At 55.3% G+C, this 16087-nt stretch overlaps 1 protein-coding gene across 1 annotated transcript in view; it reads left to right on the top strand.

Annotated features, from left to right (window-relative positions):
* Positions 1-5877, top strand: part of DUOX2 (dual oxidase 2) — a 59075-nt gene extending 53198 nt beyond the window's left edge. The window contains 1 exon segment of the mRNA XM_067556036.1: positions 3819-5877. Coding sequence (XP_067412137.1) covers positions 3819-3941 — 123 coding nt within the window. The 3' untranslated portion in view covers positions 3942-5877.
* The last annotated feature ends 10210 nt before the right edge of the window (positions 5878-16087 follow it).

Raw genomic sequence — 16087 nt, 5'->3', positions numbered from 1 at the left:
AGAGGCGGCTGCCAGTCCTACCGCCAGGGAGAATGGCATCCTTACGCCAGCTGGTCTGGGCTGACCCTGCCACTGGCCCACGTTCCCTTCCAACCACAGGCGGTCGGGCAATTCCCAGGCCAGGCCCTAAAGAGTGACCAAAATCTCTTAGCACCTGCCCACTGCAAAACATGAGCCCAAGGACTTGGGAACATGGGCTTGGAAGCCCGGCCCCCAGACAGCGACACACACCGGGTAGCAGTCATCCCGAAAGTGACTGGGGCGTGAGCGGCTGGTGAAGCTACCCCTAGGGAAGGCGAGCGCCCCGTCCCGCCTCTTCTGCCCCAGGCCCTGCTCATACTCTACCCCTGCTTCGCCCCATGGCCTCCCACCTCCTCAACCCCCACCCCCACCCCCCTCGCGTGTCTCGGCTCCCTGGGGGACTCCCTCGTCTCTCTGTCGCTGTCCCTGCTCCCTCCCGCCAGGCCAGCGTGAGCTGTTGTGTGCCTCCGTAGGCGACTGGGTGGGCCTGGGACTGGAGCCTCAGCCGGTTCCTCCCTTCCTGGCTGAGAGGGGGGTGGTGGGACATTGGTAGGAGACAGGGGGGCATTAAACAGAGCCACAGGGAGCTTGGGAGAGACGCAGGAAGGTCGGGCAGGAGGCAGGAGGGGTGCAGACAGCCACGCGAGAGGAGGTGAGCTGGGGCAGAGAGAAGGCTCCATATCCCAGGAGACGGACCTGGCTGGTTGGGCGTCCTCCCTCCACCCCTTCCTGCTGTCCTGCTGCTCTGGCCTGTGTGCTGCTGCAGCAGCTCCCGTGCCCCCCTCCCTCCGCAGGGCAGGGGTCTGTGCGAGCCCTCCCCTCCCCCATCTCACCTGCGCGTTCTGCCCCCAGCACTGGTGCACACCAGGCATCCTCCCGGCGCTGAGCGCTCCCCGAAACACACTGCCCCTCCCGCCATGCCCAGCCAGCCGGCCCGGTGCTGCTACCCTGCCCCTACACCCCTCGCCCCTTCCCAGCGTGCCCCAAACTGCTGCCCTCGCCCGCACTCCGGCCATTGTCGGGTTCCCAAACGCCCCGTCGCCCAATGCAGCCCCTGCTGTGTTGTGTCCCCCCAGTGCTGCTCCACCCGAGGAACCACCCCACCCCCCCGAGTCTGAAAAACGGCCAAGGCCACTTTGCACCCTTCCTTTCACCCCTCCCCCAACCCCCGCAGTCCCCTTGCCACGTGTGCAGCCGCCCCCTCCCTGCTTGGCCCCCCTCCTCCACACACACACCCTTCCCCCGAGGCCCCGCCACTCCTCCCCCACCGAGCTCAGAGCTCCCCCCACCACTTCAACAAGTAAAAAAAAACGTGGGGGGGAGCATTCGCTGCCCCCAGGTGCCCGTCATTGCCGCCAGCCTGCCGCTTCCCTCGTGGGAATGCTCTGAAGGGCTCTGGGCCAAGTGGAGGGGGATTCATTCCCCCCCGACCACTTATTGCTCAGCTCCCCAGCCCTGCACAGCTGGCCCTGGCCCTAGGGACTGGACAGCTTAGGGGTGCCTGCCCCTGCCCCACACTGAGTGATGCAATTCCAGGCCAGCCCTGCAATGGCTTGGAAGGACGGGCTCTCCCTCTGCACAGAGCACGAGGCTGGCCTGGTGGCATCTTGTCTTGTCCAGCTCTCTCACCTCCCGCTTTGAAAAGTGATGCTGAGAGCGGGCCCTGCTTCCCCCCAGCACACACCCACACTCCTCTTCTGGCAATTTGCTCCAGCCTCCGCGGGAGGCGGTGTCCCATAAAATCCCAGTCTCCTGTGATCCAGGAGGCGTGCATTGAATGAAAGGGGATTTGTGAAAACACTTAGCACGTCTAACGCGCTTTCCAGCTGCTGACCTCAAAGCCCCTAACCAAAACCAATGAATTAAGCTACACAATACTATCAAGTATCATCCCTGGTTTTTGGATGGAGAAACTGAGGCACAGGCTGATTAAGTCCCCTATATCCGTTGCCGTCCTAAATCAGTGGAAAGACACTCCTTCAGATCAAGCCTTAAATGACTTGGTGGTCCAATGTCACACTGCAAGTCTGCGGGGGGAAGGGGGGGGGCATTATAAAACCCCAAGTCTGCACACTCTTCACTCTGCTTTCAAGCCAAGCCATGCCGCTTCTGCTCTTACATTTCACTTTCCATTTCCCGTAGCTGAAAACCAAATGAGTGTCCTTTAAGGGACTCTTACCTGGTGACTCAACAGGCTAGGGGGAGGAGGAGAGAGGCGGCGTGGGGCTGGGGGGAGAGGAGATGAGGAACCGGTCTGGCAAGCACAGAGAAGCACTGCGGCAGCAGCAAGCAGTCGACTCAGGTTACTGGCGGGCAGACTGCGGGCAGAGCAGGTTCAGACTGTAGTGCTGCCCAAGCCCAGCCAGGTGGGCAGCGCCAGGCAGAGCGAAGCGAAATTGAAACTGAGCCCGGAGAAGCCAGGTTAGACGCTGGAGCCGGGCTCGCGCTGCCTGGCCTGCTGGGCTTTATCTGCTCCATGCAGGTAGGTTCCCGGAGGCTGAGGGGAACCTGCATGGAGCATGAATAGTTCTGCCATTCCCAGCAGGGAGGGCCAGGAAAGAAACGGGGCCACCACGGTCTCTCCTCAGCCTCCCCCCGGCCTTTAATACCAACCGCCCGTGGACTGGGGTAGACGGAAGCCAGCAGGCCGGACATGAGTTGCGATGTGCTACGGCAATGCTAGACCAATACCGTCCAAGGGCTGCCCAGGCAGAGTCCTCTCCTCTTGGGGCGGGGGCCGATCGTCCCCAGCACCCCCTCCCCGCTGCGCTAGTGCGCGCCCCTGCAGCGGGCAGGTCCTGACCAACTTGCCCACGTTCAGAGCAGTGAAAACCATCAGGGCGGGACTGGTGTGTGAGGAAGGCTGAGACGAGCCAGGCCTCAGGGAGAGGTGCCTCAGAGTGCCTGGGTGGGAAGGCAGGGGTGGGCTGAAATGAACTGCTGTGTCTCCTGGCTGAATGTCAGGCCAGGCGTCCCAGTGGGGAGATGTGCCCGGCTCCCCTCCCCCCAAGAGAGCCCATAGCTTGGGGAATGTTAAAACTAGACTTAAACGGGGCGTGAACCTAGCAAATGCCTTCCAGGGGACAGTCCTGCCCTGGGCTAGGGGACCTGACACCGCCCAGTGCACCGCTGATGGGAAAGGGTGTGGGGCATCGAGTCCCCTGAGCCAGCCACGCCTCCACCTGGTGCGTTTGAGCCGCTCGCTCGGCGGGGAGCGGCTGACTGTGAACAGAGAAACAAATGCTGCTTTTGTTCGCCCGGCCTGCCCTGGAGCTCCAGCCTGGCCCTGAAGGCAGGTCTCTTTCGGAGGCATTCACTCCTCTGGTTGAAATGGCAGGTGCCGAGCAAACAGGCGGAGCGGAGCGTGGTGGGGTCAGGTGTGGAAGAGCTTCCCTGGAAGGCAGCGTCTGCCCTGAGCATGCGTGCGCTTACCACCCCCCAGGGGGCACGCTTGCTCGCCCTCCAGCCCCCATTCAGAGTGCAGTTCATGGATTCTCCCAGGGGCTAGGACCATGAACCGGGGCGGGTGCTGCAGGGTGCTGGGCGGGGGGGGGGAGGGGTGAGATCGGTGACCCTTGCGGCCTGGGTCTCCACTGCTACCCCCATGCATTGCTGTGCACGGGCAGGTGGGAAACTGTCGCACCCCACCCCAGGGCAGCAGAGCGAAGACCTTGGACCTGAGGCAGCCGGTGTGACAAACCAGGCTGGTGCAGTGGGTGGGCTGGGGGGAGCCCCTTGCTCTCTGTGCCTCCGTGGTGCTGTTACTTGATGCCCCTGCGTTTGTCCTGCTTCCCCAGGTGTGGAAGATCGGCGTCTTCAGCTGCGGCCCCCCGGGGATGACCAAGAACGTGGAGCAAGCCTGCCAGCAGCTCAACAAGCAGGACCAGACCTACTTTGTGCATCATTATGAGAACTTCTAATCCTCCCTCCCTCCCCCTGCATACACCCAGACTGCCCCGGCGTGAACACTGCTGCCTGGCCTGCCGTGGGGCCAGCTGCTCTGTGGCCAGAACTAGCCGCTTCTTGACCCTTGCGAAAGGTTCCCTGATGCTTTTCAGATGGGAGCTGCTGGGTGGCCGGAGCAAGGCTCCCGCCCAGCCTTGCAGAGACGCCCCTCTGGAGCCGCACCGTCCCAGGCTGGAATTGCAAGGATGCGGAGGGTCTCCCCAGGCCAGCGGTAGAAGGTTCACTGAGGTCATTGCCCAGCGAGAGTGGCTTGGCCTGTGATTTACGGAGACCCCAAAGGCAGCGCAGCCAGCCAGCCAGCACGGCTCTGCCATCCCGCGGGGATGCACCAGTCCTCAGTCAGGCATCTCTTTCACCGTTCCTTGGGGCTTCCCTTTTGTGTTTGTCTCTGACCTTCGGAGCCAATGAAAAGGAGCTTTGATTAGGCTTGTGTGAGCCTCGGTAATAGCATCCCGCAGCTCTGTACTGGGTCACGTAGCCCCTGAAACAAGGGGCTTTTATGCCAGGGCAGCATCACTGAAATGCATTCCTCCTGGATCTCACTCCTGCTTCCCCGGGGGCAGCGCCCAGAGCCATGTGTGCGAGCGAGCGAGACAGCTGTGTTCTAGGGCAGCGGCTGGGATCTCCCCGCGAGACACTTACATTAAGCGACTGAACTGCCAATCTTACGGACCAGAACGTCTTCAGACAAAAGAGCCCTCTCACCCCCGCTGCTATTAATGGCAAAGCTGCCACTGACGTCAGCGGGGCCAGGGATCTCGCCTGCACTCAACCCACAATCCGACGCAGATCCAGGGGGAGACGGCCCCTCTGCCAGCCAGGTGCAGCTGGAGCAGCTGGGCAGCAGTGGAGGCAGCGTAACGCCTGTAAGGACCTGGGGCAATGTGTTCACTTGGGGCCCTGGCACCCCCCCTTTTTGGCAGGCGTAACGTGGCCCTCGGAGGTGCTCAGCACCACGATTTGCATGTCCAGGCACTGACGACAGCAGCAGCTAGGGCGAATGGCCAGGGGATCCTGCCACCCACCTTGGGGGAACCAGCAGTGCCACGCCAGGTTGCTTTGGGCAATGAGGGTCTCTGCACAACTCTAACTGAAGGGGAATCCTCATCTGAGGGGCTTGGGAGGCTTTTCAGCCTGGCAGACCCCAGTACAGGTGGCAAGTAAATCCCAGTATCGAGCCGGTTGCTGGGCCCCCATGAAAGGGATTCGGGGTACGTTCCCACTCTCTGCCAGTGACCGCAGCCATCCGTGCAACGCAGCCCAGATGTTTCCTGCTCCAAAGATGGAGGAATCAACAGCTGTTCTCCCATTCAAACACATTTCCGCCATTTGTCCAGCTGTTGCCTGCGCCCACACGACACCAGCGAAGTGTGGCGCTCTTGTCTGGACATTCAGTCGTGAATTGGCCTGTGAGATGTGCATGGATTAAACCAGTGCTTGCTCGCTGCTACCGAAAGAAACTGATTTCCGCATTCATCCAGTGCCCTTGCTGCTGTTAAAGTTCTTCGCACTTTAGCTGTATTTGTTCCCTGTATGCATTTAAAGGCTTGGGCCATAATCTCGTGTTGTTGTTGGCCTATCACCAAAAGGTTTTGTGTAATTTGTTAGCTACTATTAATGCCTCTTGAAATAACGACACTAATGATTACCGCAAAGGGTCAAGGCATTAAAATGCCATATGCATTACTTTTGAATGCTAAACTAACTTTCTGTTTGGGGAGAGAGGAAATTATTAATAGAGGTGAGCTGTGAAGGGGTAAATTCGAATTGACGTTGATTTTAAGGCACTTCCAAAATAAAACTGGTTAGATTTTGAATCAGTCGCTCGGCTTTGGTAATTATTGGGCTTCATTCTCTGCTGAGTAGCACTAAGCACGTCTTACCCAGAGGGTACCTCTGTTCCCTCCCGCCGGAAGCAGCCAACCGCGCAGCTGAGGAACGGCAGCGCTGAAGGTGATGGTGGGCTGCTCGGCTGAAGCAAGAATGTGCGAAGAGCGTGTTCTGTAATGCGCGCTAGTGGGACCTGCAGCAGCGGGGTGTAATGACTGCCTCTCGGCTGACAGCAGGGATTTAGCCAGGGAGCCTCCCGCGACAAAAGTCCAAGTCTCTAGAGCTGCAGGGCCAAGCTCTGTGGGCGAGGCCGTGGCAGGCTCAGATCCTCTGTGGGGCATCAGAGGGGTTCGGATCATGTGGGGAATCTGCCTCTGCTACGGGTTCTTTATATGTCTGCAAACTTCGTTTTGGATGTGCGGGTCTTCACCTCTGTTCTCCTGAGCCTGCCAGGCCTGGCTGTGAGCCCACGGGCAGTGACACAGGGTTTACAATTGAGTGGCGGTACAGCGGCCTCCTCCTCTATTCAAATACAAACAGCCAAGACGCCTGGCTTCCACACAGGCGTGTTGAGCCATGGCTGCCTGGCAATGAAGTCATTCACAGAGGCTCACGTGGGAGACACTGGACAGAGGCCCTGAAAGGCTGTAAAAGGACTCACAGGAGACGCCACGTGAGATGCACAGGATTGTGGCAGGGGGAGGGAAGGGGCTGGACCAGCAAGGTCAGAGGGGGTGAGGGGCAGAAAGCTCCATGTTTCAGACCAAAGCCCTGCACTGCATCCGCAGGACCCTGGCTGGCCCCAGACAACCCCCAAAATGCTCTGGTGTGGGAAGGAAACTGAAGTGGGGCCATGGGTGTTCGGTTTCTTGGCTCTGTCTGGCTCTGGGTGTGTCACCTGCTATTAAAGACAAAGCAATGGCGGTTTGGAGAAGCGGGGCCAAGGGCAGGGCTGTGTTAAGTGTTTGCACCTACTGTGTGCTCCTGGAAGGGCCAGCTTAGCTAGCGCAGGCCCCTCTGGGGGAGGGGGGTGCTCAAGCTCCAGCAGAGGCTGTGGGCTCAGCATTGGTGCCAGCCAGGGCTGGGCCATAGGGTGACCAGTTGGCGTGTGTGTGTGTGTGTGGGGGCGGGGGAGGAGGGGTAATAGGTGCCTATATAAGTCAAAGCCCCAAATATTGGGCCTGGTCCTATAGAATCGGGCCATCTGGTCCCCCTACTGGCTCACGGCATGTCAGCGTTCAGGCACACGTGCGAGAAGCTCTGCACCCCCAACAGTGCGGTCAGTGGCCCTAAGCTAGAGCCTGAGGCTGAAAACCCCCAGGCTCCATGGTCAGCGGAGTGGCCAAGAAGGGGAAGGGTGGCAGAGGGCACATGACACACGTGAGCCAGCAGGTTACCGCTCCCGTCTCCGGTGAGAGGCTGGGACCTGCTGGACGGGGTGGGCTGCTCAACAGCTACAAGAGCTGGCAACCCGCTGCTGCCCAGGGCTCCCGGCAACTCTGCAGCGACACCCGCAGGTCAGAGCAGGGCACAGCCTCTGAACTAGCCACCTGGGCCGAGGGACCCTCCCGGCCCCCCACTGACTCTGACCCGCTTCCTATTGTTAACTGAGAAAGAAGGGCGCCGAGCGCTTGCTGCAAAGTGTCACCAGCACAACTTCAGCCTCAAGGCCAGTGGGACCCGGCCCTGCACCATGGGACCCCCCAAGGCTCCACCGCCTCAAATGGAAATGAGCCCTGCCCTGCAGGCCAGGGACTAACAAAAGTAAACTTCCAGCAGCCACGTTAGCGCTAGCGCCTCGCCAGCCACAGCCTCGCCCAGCCCCCGGCACAGAGCTTGTCTGCACCTCATGTAGGCCAGTAGTCCCAGCATTGCTGCTGCCCTCCCAGCCGGGGAGCATGACAGAGTCCGGGGCTTGTCTGCAGTGTAAGGGGCCGATATTTACTGTCCAGGCACAGCACTGCTGGGCTTGTTGGCAGACTGCAGGAAGTCCCGGCAGCCAGAGAGTTTAGTGAGTCATCGGCCAGCCCAGATCAGGAGATGCAGCACCAGCATTTTGGGTAATTAGCCCCAGCGCGCCTAAGGCACAGCGTCACAGGTGCTGTGTGTATTGGGCTGGTGGTGGGTTTCCCAATGAGTTGCCTGAATTCAGGGGCACTGTCCTCTTAGATTTGTGCCATAGGCTGTCTAAGACTCCTGCCCCACCCCCCACGCACCACGCTGCTGATCAGGATACATGCCCCAGCAGAGCCCTGCAGGTGCTAAAGCGAGTGCCAGTGCTAAAGGGTCACAGCAGCAAAGGGAAACATCTGGAGCGGGCAAAAAACATTGCAGCCCTGGGACAAGCCAGTGTGTGACAGCGAGAGACACGGTGTCATCTCACCACAGGGCAACAACCTGGTGTGTGGCCCTTAGCAGCCTTCATACATGCCAGCAAATCCCCTCCCAGACGGCAGAGTGCCAGAGCCAGCACACACGCCTGCCAGCCCAGGGCCGCTCGGAGTCAAAGCGCCAGTGCACAAAGCATGGGGTGAGGCTGCAGGTGCGCAGCTCCCGCGTGCTGAGTCAAACTCTCTCAGCAGAGCCAAACTGTGCAGCGACCTGGAAAGTGAGACACTTAGGGGTTCGCTAGAAGGGGCTCGGACACCAGGGGGCTGGGCCCCCTTGGAGCCCTGGGTAAGAAAGTGTAGACCAGAAAGGGTAGCAGGGCCCGCCCCCCTCCCCCCCCTCCAGTACTTGGGTAACACCTGTGTTCAGCTCCGTACTTGGAATTTTGCTTATCATGCTTAGTGCCAAAAGCAACCACGCTAGTAGGCCGGTAGTGGGCCTGCGCAGCCACCTTGGCATAACTGAGCAAGCAGGAGAGGGCAGTTTGGGTGCCCAGACGAAGGAAACTGCTTGCTTAACATCTGACCCTGCCATCTTCCTGATGAAGTCGGTACTGAGGCCTGTGTTTTAGGAAAACAGAAAGCTTAGTTGCCTTCAGGGATGTGTTTGGCAGGAGCCTCAGACAGGTGGACTTAAAAAACCACATCTGTCTAATCAATGGGCCGAGGAAACCGCTTATTTGTCCTTTGAAATTATTGCTTGCTTAACAAGCTTTTTTTTTGTTTGTTTGGGTTGTTTTTTTTTGCTTGACAAGTTATTCTCATAGTAACACAATAAATAAGGGGAAAGGAGTTTGGACTAGTTGGCTCGCTCTCATCCTTGAATACATCTTGGGGACCCGCATCAGCAGCTGGAAGACTGGCCATTGGAAGGCTGCCCCTGGACCATTCAAGACCACCACCAAACTTGAGTAATTATTGAGGGTTGGGGGTATTTTGCTAACTGGTGCGGCTGTGTATGAGCTGGAGCCTAAATAAAGTCAAGCGTTAAGTGACAGCGCTCTGGTATTGCACTGCTTGTGCCATCCGGCTAGCGGTCTGACGGCCATGTCCCCACTGATTTGTGTCCTGCCACTGCCTCGCCAAGAGCAAAAGAGACCACGGTCAGAAAATCCAGGCAATAGCTTGGCCTTGGGAAGAGAAGCTGTCTGAGTGGGGGTGGGGGGCCACATCCCTTCAAATGTAATGGAACTAGGGGCTCCAAATCCATTAGGCAACGCTGAAAAATCTCAGCCTACACACATATAAATAATGGCACCAAGGACGTGTACTGCAATGCATCAGCTAGTGTCTAATTAGGTACTGCCCGCTTTTCAACTGCATCTCAGAGGCCCTCTACTGCTGGCGGTGCCAGAGAGTCTCCTGTGCCTCGAGGGGTGGGTGTCTGTGGCCCTGGGCTGGAAGGACATGCAGTCTAGCCCTGCCAGTGCTGTGCAGGTACCACGATCCGTGGCACTCAACATAGTGACACCTGCAAAGCTTCCACGTGGTCACAGATCTGTAACTGGGCTCAAGCCATTCATGAGCTGGGCAAGCCATTGGCTGGCTGCGCTGAGACGTTCAGGCCTGCCCCACGCTGGGAATGAGCGTCTGCAACGGCAGCGAGATGGCCCAGCAAGGCGGTATCGAGGAGATGAAGGGTGAATCCTGAGCCATTTTATTACACATTGCGTGGCACAGGCGTTGCCCTTGCCGTGTTGCCCATTCCCGCCTGAATTGCCTCACACAGACCTGTTGGTGATGTCTACTTTGATAACCACCTTCCCTCCTTCCAGCTTAGCCACAGAGAGAGACTGGCCCATTTTTAACACTTTTAGTGCCTCAGCTAGTGTGAATTGGTGAAGGGACTGTGCCGCTGGCACCTGCCCTGTATGAACAAACCTGCATGCACATCCACACGTACACACCTTTTACTTCTTTTCGATTGTATCTGAACGAGCCAACAATCCAGTTAACCACTAGATGCATCAACAGCTGGCTCTTTGCCACAGCTGACTCAGGCTACAAAGATCAATTCATAACGAGATATGAATTTATAGACCTGAAGAGGAAGTGAACATTGCTTTGGGACAATGTCAACCAAAAAAAAAACGGGCTGAGATTTTGTTGCCCCAAGTTACATCATCCTTCAAGAGGTGAGCTCCCCTCTCTTCCTTCTTAAAGCCGCTTCTCCTTTCACAACTGGTTTTTGCAGGTGAACCTTGTGAGGAATGTGAATAAGGAAGCACCTGTCATAGCGGAGAGCTGCAATTGCAACACGCGTGCAAGATTACTGAAGGGCGGGTCGCTGGAAGACGATGCCCTATACTGCAAAGGCCAGGTGCAACAGCCCAGGTGTTCGCGCCGCTGCCTTTCCAGAGTGGTCTTTCCAGGAGCAACTCAGCCTGTGCCTGGCTGCTGCAGGGAGAACCGCATTAAAAATTATTCCATTGCCCAGAAGGAACAGGCCTTTGGAGTGGGTTAGCAGGAAGCTCATGTCAGGGTAACTTAATTCAAACTGGCCCCAAAGGGCAGCCACGTTTGCTCCAGACACGCCACTGTGCTGCCCACCCCAAAGTTGCCGCACCATCAGATCAGGGTCGGTCACAACCTCCCAGCAAATTCAGACCAACTCACGGCCTTCTGTGAGCTCCAGGCTGATCATTGCAACTCAACGTACCTAGGTGTGAGGCTGCCCATCCTGCAAAAACCCCAGGGGATAAAACGCAGGTGCTCGTCTGCGAGCGGCATGAGTTCCTAGTAACACGGCACCCCCCGCCCTGCACTGGCTCCCCATGGGTGAGAACACGGTTTGAGGGCTCGGGCTTGAGAAGATGGTCCAGCGAGCTCCTGGAGCAGAAAGACTGGTCCAGGCTCGGATGGATGGCCTGCTTTGCTACTCCGCTGCACATTTACGTGGGTGCGCGCGCACCTGCCTGCAGTCCTTTTGCCAGGTGTAAATGCCAACGCAAGGAGGGGGCAGGAGTGAAGCCAGCTCACTGTCTCTATGGCGCAGCGCTGAGATTGATGTGGGTGGAAGCTGCTGCCGGGAGCCCCACCTGCACTAGAGTTTAAGTCAGTTTCTATGGCCTATTTGTGAAACGATTTTCCAGACCAGTTTAACCCTTCCTGCTCCCCGGCCTTGTGATGTGCTAGGTCTCATTCCAGCCTGCCAGCGCTATGCTGGAGACGCAGCCTCCAAAACCCAGACACATCGTGAGCTGCCAACCCAAAGCCCCACTGCAGAGGACTCATCTCAAGCAGGGCAGAAGTGCCCTCTCTTTCTGCTGGCCATGGGGCATGCTCCTTTGCCCTGATGGAGCTGCCATGTCAAATGTGAAGAACGTGAGTCAGGGGGGTCATGGGAACATGATTTTACTTTGACTTACACGCCAGGCCAACATACATAAGAACATCAGAACGGCCACACTGGGTCAGACCAATGGTCCATCCAGCCCAATGCTCTGTCTTCCAACAGTGGCCAATGCCAGATGCTTCAGAGGATATGAACAGAACAGGTAAGCAACAAGTGATCCATCCCGTCGGCCATTCCCAGCTTCTGGCAAACAGTGATCCCTGCCTATCCTGGCTAATAGCCATTGATGGACCATCCTCCATGAATTTATCTAGTTCTTTTTTGAACCCTGTTATAATCTTGGTCTTCACAACATCCTCTGGCAAGGAGTTCCACAGGTTGATGGTGCGGTGTGTGAAGAAATACTTCCTTTTGTTCATTTTAAACCTATTAATTTCTGCCTATTAATTTCATTTGGTGACCCCTAGTTCTTGTGTTATGAGAAGGAGTAATTAACACTTCCTTAATTACTTTCTCCACACCAGTCATGATTTTATAAGCCTTTATCATATTCTCCACCCTTTAGTCATCTCTTTTCCAAGCTAAAAAGTCCCAGTTTTATTTCTCTCTCCTCATATGGAAGCTGTTCCATACCCCTAATCATTTTAGTTGCCCTTTTCCATACATTTTACACTTGTACATCCATGCATGGCATGCAGCATGTAAGTATGTCATTGTCCTCTACAGGAAACAGAGGATGGTGACTTGTATGGAACTGATTCAGGTCTGTATGTATTTGTATACTGGGGAGAGATTGTTTGCATTCCCTGTAACCTGTGTTTTGCTGGTCACGTGAATTCAGCACTTGCTTTTGGTTCAGTTAATCTCGGCTCACTTCATAGATTTACAAACTCAAATGTCATTTTTGCCATTCTAAAATTACCGGTTAATAGGCACTAGGTGCAATATACGAATCAAATGCTAGATTACAGTTCCTATATATGGGCAAGTCAACACTACAAAATTAAGTCGACCTAAATTACGCCAACGTACGGCCACTGCAGTAATTAAATCGCTTTTGCATGGCTACATTATGCTCCTTGCATCAGCTTTGTGCGTCCGAACCAGGATCTCTTGCACTGATTAAACTATGAGTGGGGCATTATGGGATGGCCTCTGAAAGGCAACAACAGTCGATGTAAGCAATGTAGTATCCACACTGACACTGTGTTGCCCTAGCTACATCGACCTAAACGCTACGCCTCTGGCGGAGGCGGTGTTATTAAATCAGTGTAGTGGGCGAGTTACATTGGTGAGAGTTGCATTTCACTGTAGAAACTTACAGAGTTAGGGTGCGGTAAGCTGCCTTATGTTGATGTATCTCTGTGGGGTAGACCAGAGCTAAGGCAGCAGTACATTTGTTTATCTCCAGAACTATTTGTACAATAAGGAATGGGAATGCATCACAGCAATAAGAACTAAATGCTAATGAAGGATAGGCAAAACAAAAACATTTCCTTGGAAGCCATTCACTTCTATATTAATTTTCCACACCCCTTCTAGCCAATGAGTCAACTGGCAAAAACATTTACTGAGCTCATGAATTGTAAAAATATGGCCGAAAGCCAATTTCAAATATGTCACTGCCTTTATTTCCAACTAATCGTAAGAGTTTCCCATAATCAATCAGGAAGCAGAAACATATCATGTCACCTAACCATCCAAGCAAAAACTAAAGACATAAAAATTTCAGATGGTTTTGTTTTTTGCTCTGATGAAGAACAGAACAAAATGCCAGAACCTCAACATTTTTCACAAAACAGAATTCTTGTTTTCCAGCCTGCTCTAATAATCTGGTGACCATTTTAAATTAATTAATGAATTTAAGAAAATCAGGAACTTACTGTAAAAAAAAAATCCTGGGCAAAAATAGAGGGGAAATTCATGGAATAAATTATTTGTCATGGGTTATTTGCCGAGCTACAATCCTAATACATCATAAAACAATTGTGGTGCAGAATATTTACTTCTCCATGACTCACTGATTTTGACTGCTCTGGCTCTATACACTTAAACTGTCTCTGGCTATGGCTATAATACAAATTGCGTTGATGTAATTTACGTTGCTCAGGTGTGAATAATCCACACCCTCGAGCAACGTAAATTATACCGGCCTCGTCACTGGAGTAGCACTATGTGCACTGGCACGGCACTATGTTGGCAGGAGAGCTTCTGGACTATAGATTGGGTTACAGATTTCAGGGTCTCTATTCAGTCCATGATTTTGAGTGTCTAGCAGAGTTCTGAATATATGCTCCCAGGTTTGTCTTTTGGAACTGTTAGGCAGGATTCCTTTGAGGCTGAGGCCTGAGCGGCGCTACGGCTGCTGGTTTTGCATTTGTTGTTGTGGCAGGGTCTGGTGCCGCTTTGAGTTGGTGCATCCTGGTCTGCAGGGAGCTTGCGTCTGAAGCTGAGTTTGGAGAGGCTGGGGGGTTGTTTTGAAACCATACTGTGTGGAGTAGCAGGCGTCTTTGGTTGATTTGTGCAGGGAATGCAGGTCCAAGGGCTCACAACACAGTCATGCTCCAGGAACACTGATTCAGCTCTTAACTGGGCCACATCATCAGGGAATTCTGAACAGCCCCGTCAGACTCAGCCTTCCCCAAGGACACTCTGCCATGGGTGTGGGGCTGGCGTTTTAGCAGTTTCCCGGCCCTAGCTTACTGCTCATGATGGATCACTGCCGCTGGCTCCCCCGCCTTCCTTGAGCAGTCACTGAGGCAGGGCAGGAGCTGGCAGAGGCTGCGTGAGTTTGTGCTCACATGCAGCTTGGTGGAAGTGCCCAGAGTGCACAGGTTAGCGGGAAGCTTGTCAGGTCTGTGTGCTAACCCTTTCTAACTACATCAGCCGGCCCAGCATAGCCAGGGAGGGGGAGAGATTGAACCTGTGTCAACTCTCATGGCAGGTGTCCCTGCCACCAGCCTGCACTGTGGGGCTCTACTGCATATTTGGTACGTGTTCACAGCCTGGTGACATTCACACCCATCCTGAGGGCCAGCCCAGGGCCCGGGCCATTCCCAGTGAACACAGGGCTCTTCAGAATTAGGGCCCAGTTGCTCAGGAATCCTCCCCCTCCCCTTCCATCTTGGACACCAATAGTCTCCCACTGCAAAGGACTTGCTCCCTCATTACTGTGATGAATCTGGTAGCAAGAAACTACCTTTCCCATCAACTCCTCCCCACCGCACATCCTCTTCCCCAGCCAGATGAGGGGGAGGGAACCCTGGCTCTTAGGAAAACAGCTTGGAAGGCAGCTGCAGGAAAAAATCCCCAGGGAGCTGTGTATAAAGCTAACTGCAAGAGCAGGCCCTGACCGCAGGACCTGACGGCTCTGGCTGTGCGGGACTTGAAGGGAAGCAGCAGCGACTAGGCAGGGAACCAGTGCAAAGCGAGGGCCCACTGGCTGCTCCTGGCCTGGAAACGGCAAACTCCTATTTGCTGGAAGAGACACTGAACTAGAAAGAGCAACCCAGACACTAGGCCTGAACGCCCTTAGCTCCGAGGGGCCTGCCACCCGACCAGGGCCCAGCCAAGAACTGCAGCCGGTGTCTCTTTCAACTGTAACTGTTTAAGCCACGGTACTGGAGCATTTGCCACCTCCTTTCATGCCAGCCTCAGTAAAACGGCCCTTCCCTTTAGCCATGCATCTGAGCGGCTACTGGGCTCCACAGGGGCTAGCACGTACAAGGTTTAGCTACTGTAGTGCCTGCAGTCCTTGCCGCCGAGTCAGAGCACAGCAGGCATGTGCCTGGCCCATCGGGCTGTGTATGCTCCAGCTGCCAGCGGTCCCAGTAATTATATTCTAATGAGGAGAGAGGAGTGGGGGCAGCCCAGAAGGAAGCTAGATCTTGTTTGCTTATTTCTAGCTGTGTCCTGTGTTTTGTCCCGGGGGGCGTCCTCAGGATCAGCCCTGAAACAGTCAGCTCTGTGAAGGCAGCAGCATTGGAATGCCAATCTACAAAGGCTGCAGCTTCTGCAGGCGGAAAGAGCTCTCTGCTCCTGGCTCCCAGTTGCCCTACAGATCTTCCTAGTCTCTAGCTCCCTGCCCATCACTGGGGCTCAGCTGCAGCTGCTTCCTTCTCTTCCTGGCCTGCGGGTGCCCAACTGGGTGAGGCAAGCCACCTCCTTTTTTCTGACCTGTTGCTGTTAGCATTCGTGGCTGGGGAATTTCCCTCTTTTTCTGCTCTGGGCTCCACCTGCAACGTCACGCCTTTTGTCACTCATCACACTCCTAGGTGGAGTCGCTGTTTCAGCTGTTGTGGATTATGATGCATGCAGGTCTATAGCAACGCACCAGAGCTTGATGCTTAAGCACAAGCTTTTCCTTTTTACACAATCACCTGCCCTTTGTCCTTCCGTGTGCTGTTTGCATCCCCACAGTTACCAACGACCAGAGCACTTTGCACTTGGCCACTGCCCCTCCCCACCCAACAATCCCTTCTTTCTCCCAGCATACACTGGCTGTTGAAAGTCAGGGGCAATTTTCCCAGGGGTTGTTTCAGACCCTTTGTGGTTTAATATTCAACATAGCAAAATAAGTTATGGTCAT

The sequence above is a fragment of the Emydura macquarii genome, unplaced genomic scaffold (assembly GCF_026122565.2).
Source record: "Emydura macquarii macquarii isolate MOO-44397 ecotype Brisbane River unplaced genomic scaffold, CSIRO-AGI_Emac_v2 contig_1644, whole genome shotgun sequence".
Taxonomy (NCBI): Eukaryota; Metazoa; Chordata; order Testudines; family Chelidae; genus Emydura; species Emydura macquarii.
The sequence above is the reverse complement of the archived record's forward strand: the minus strand, read 5'-3'. Positions and strand labels throughout refer to the sequence as shown.